The sequence below is a fragment of the Belonocnema kinseyi genome, chromosome 4 (genome assembly GCF_010883055.1).
Source record: "Belonocnema kinseyi isolate 2016_QV_RU_SX_M_011 chromosome 4, B_treatae_v1, whole genome shotgun sequence".
NCBI lineage: Eukaryota > Metazoa > Arthropoda > Insecta > Hymenoptera > Cynipidae > Belonocnema > Belonocnema kinseyi.
In genome coordinates this window covers 35,671,460-35,674,953 of record NC_046660.1, presented here as the reverse complement: position 1 = coordinate 35,674,953, position 3,494 = coordinate 35,671,460, and the positions used below count along the sequence as shown (strand labels likewise).

The window sequence follows — 3,494 nt, the reverse complement described above, 5'->3', positions numbered from 1 at the left end:
GCTCCTTCGTTTGGTCTCAGTTTCTGAAGTCTGATTTACCGATCATTTCCAAGTCCCTTGGTAGCGAGCGCCATTTTTTACGGGGTTTAACATGCTCAAAAAATTATTCGAATTTCTGCTCGAAACTTCACATTTAGTCCGATATTTTTCAGGGATGATTCAAGTTGAACTTCTTCAAGTATAGATGTGTATTAAAAAATAAAATTTCTATATCATACAGAACAAAAGTTTAACTTTTAGCCAAGAAACCGCTTCAAAGTGTACTGAAACAAAATTGAAGTGGTTAGTGCATGATTCGTTGGTTTATATTGAGCAAAACGAATATTGAAAGCAAATAAATTGTTTTTTAGCTTTAACATTCACGAAGAGATTGAGCATTACTAAATTTTAAAATGAATTTGTAAGAAAATGACCTGAATCAAAATTAAAACTCTAGTTTTTTTCTGTGTATAGTATTGCTTTTTTATATCAGTTGATAAAAATGAAACACATCGCAAAATTTTGTTTTTAGTCCACTATGCTGGAAGTTCTTATTTTATTTCAATTTTCTTTAAGGATATCGTAAATTAAAGGATTTGCTATGTAGATGTGTATTGAAAATGATATTGGCTATACCATACTGATTTTTATTTATTATCAAAGATTAAGAAATAAGAAAAATTAAGAAATTAAATTTTTTAGATTACTATGAGGGAATGTTTTCCTTCAGTACGATAGTCTTTGAAGGTACCTGAAATTAAAGGTCTTGGTATGCAGATGTTCAATAATAAGTAAAATTTTATATTTTATAATGATGTTTTTTGGTCATCAGAGGATGAAAAATAAAAAAAATTAGTCTGAGTTTTTCGGGTATGGATCAAACGGAAAATCTTGAAATATAGATGCGTATTTAAAAATAAAATTTGCTATATTGCAGTATTTTACCAGTGTGTAAAAATCAGAACAGTTAGGAAATTTCATTTTTTAAGATCAACGTATAGATGTCCATTAAAATCACAATGAAAATGTTCATCAAAAATTAAAATTTGTTTTGCATAAAAATTTGCATAAAAATAATCTTCAATTAAAACACAAGAATGATGTATTCTAACCGACATACAAGAGACTGCGGCTCAAAATGTTGATAAAAATATTATTTCTTGATAAAAGGGAAATAAAATCAGAATTTAGACACTATTATATGACTAGAGCGGACGTTTGTTGCGAATAAAAATTCATGTCTGACATAAAGCTTGAAATCTGAGCAGCAAGAGAAAAATTTCTAGGAAAACAAAAATTTTCTTCCCGGAGGGAAATTCTTCCATTGAGAGGTCAATCCTTCAAAGGGGTTCTTCATTACACGCATGCGTATGGCATGAAGAAAAAATCTAAATAATGAAATTCAACAGGAATTTATGTTAGGAGCTACTAAAGAGTTTTTGCAATACTTTGTAGCTCTCTAAGAACTTTATAACTTGATGATTTTATTTTGTGGGTTTATACTCACCTAGAATTCATCCAACAATAAATGATGGGGTTATACATAGAATTAGACATGGCTAGCCAATAAATTGCTAGATAAATCTCTTGAACATATGGGCCGGTCGTGATTTCCGGTACATATGATGTGAGAATGAAGTACACGTGGAAGGGCAGCCAACAAACCGCAAAGATGACCACTACTACAATCATCATTTTCACGACCTGGAACAATAATAATTTAGGGTATTATAACAACTGAATTACTATAGACCATTCCAGATTACAATTTTGATTACAACTGGAATCGAGATTGGAATCGAAACAGCATTCAAGTTTACGAGCAGAAAGCAATTTTGAATTATTATTCATTTGAGTCAGGGAAAAGTCAGGGAAAAGTCAGGGAAATTAGGAAAAAAATAGAAAAATCAAAGGAATTTCGGTAAGAAGCACTTCAAGTCAAATCAACTCTTAGTCCCTTTCTTAAGATAAAGTTATTGTAGTAAATAAAAATAATAAAAATACCACTTTAGTCATTTCTCTTTCAATGAATTAAACCATGGGTTAACCACTATTTAATTCAGGTCTATATACACTAAGAAAAAGATTGTGTTGAATGAAAAAAAGTTTTGTTGGTTCAGCAATAGAATACGGTTATTATATGGACAAAAAATATGTGGTTGGCCCAACTATCTTTTTTGCTTGCTTTAACGAAATTGTTTGATAGGTGTATTTGGCTGATTCAAAAAGAAAATGTTCTTTAGTAAATAAAATATTTTGTTGCACCCATAAAAATTTGTTTTATTCAACCAATTTTTCATTTATATCCAAAAAACAGTTCTTTTGGTTCAAGAACATTTTTTTCTGCATATACCTTTTTCAGATATTTCCTCTGAATATTTCTGAAATATTTGAGGAAGTTCTCAAAGATTCAAATAATTTTGTAACAGATTTTAATATTTTGAAGGGATTACAAAGAATTTCAGGATTTCAGGGTATTAAAAAAAGTTGCAAAGAAGTTTCAAGATCTTTAAAAAGTTTCGAGGAATTGAAAATATTTTAAAAGATTTGAAATATTTCAGGATGTTTTAAAAGATTCGAAGGTGATTCCAGGGGATTCTATTATATTTTCGAAGATTTCAATGGTTTTAAAGGATTTTAGGATATTTTAAAAGATTCCAAAAATTTTTAAATCGATTTCAATCATTTAAATTTTCCGTAGTTTAAACAAAAGTTTATATAAATTTTATTATTTATTATTATTATAAATTTTTATAATAATTTTATTATATAAAATTATTATAAATTATAAATATATTTCAAGCATTTGAAATGATTCCGAAGGATTTAAAAAATTTAAGGGTATTTAAAAAAATTTAAAGGAATTTTTAAAGGCTTTTTAAAACCTTTTAATTATTTCTAGACATTTCCGAGAGTTTAAAAATATTCCAAAGGTTTTTAAAATATTCTAAAGGATTATAAATATTTTAGGTGATTCTAAAAGATTACAAATAACTTTCAATTAATTTTAATAATTTAAAGGGATTGAAAATAGTTTGACATATATTTAAGGATATTTTAAAAGATTTCAAGATTTTAAAAACAGATTTCAATAATTTCCCCTTTCCTTATTTCCCGTTACTTACCCTACACCCTACCTCCTACCATCATTTCTCCTCATTTTCCGACATCTAATTTTCCCTCAAGTATCATACTTACTCTATAGGGCGGAGTGAAAATGATCAAATTAGTCGAATTGCTTGGGCTACGTAAAAAAAATGTGTGGATTCACATCCGAAAAGGTAAAAAAAATAAATGTTCAAATCTGTTAATATCTTCTGTTCCCTTTTTTGATTTGAAAATTCCAAATTTTGAAAATTTCTCTGTTGCTTCAAACATTATGGCGATTTTTTTCTATGTACAGTTTTTGCAAAGGAACAATAATAAAAAATTTAAATAAAAATATATGTAAATGTGTACGCGTGATGTGGCAAGGAGTGAGGGCAAGCGAACGAAGGGGAAATCGGAAACGAGAA

At 28.2% G+C, this 3,494-nt stretch overlaps 1 protein-coding gene across 1 annotated transcript in view; it reads right to left on the bottom strand.

Annotated features, from left to right (window-relative positions):
* The window catches only part of LOC117170513 (tachykinin-like peptides receptor 99D), a 108,933-nt gene that overhangs the window by 11,774 nt on the left and 93,665 nt on the right, over positions 1-3,494 (bottom strand). The window contains exon 3 of the mRNA XM_033357286.1: positions 1,487-1,683. Within this exon, the coding sequence (XP_033213177.1) occupies positions 1,487-1,683 (197 nt within the window). The remainder of the gene's footprint in view (positions 1-1,486; positions 1,684-3,494) is intronic.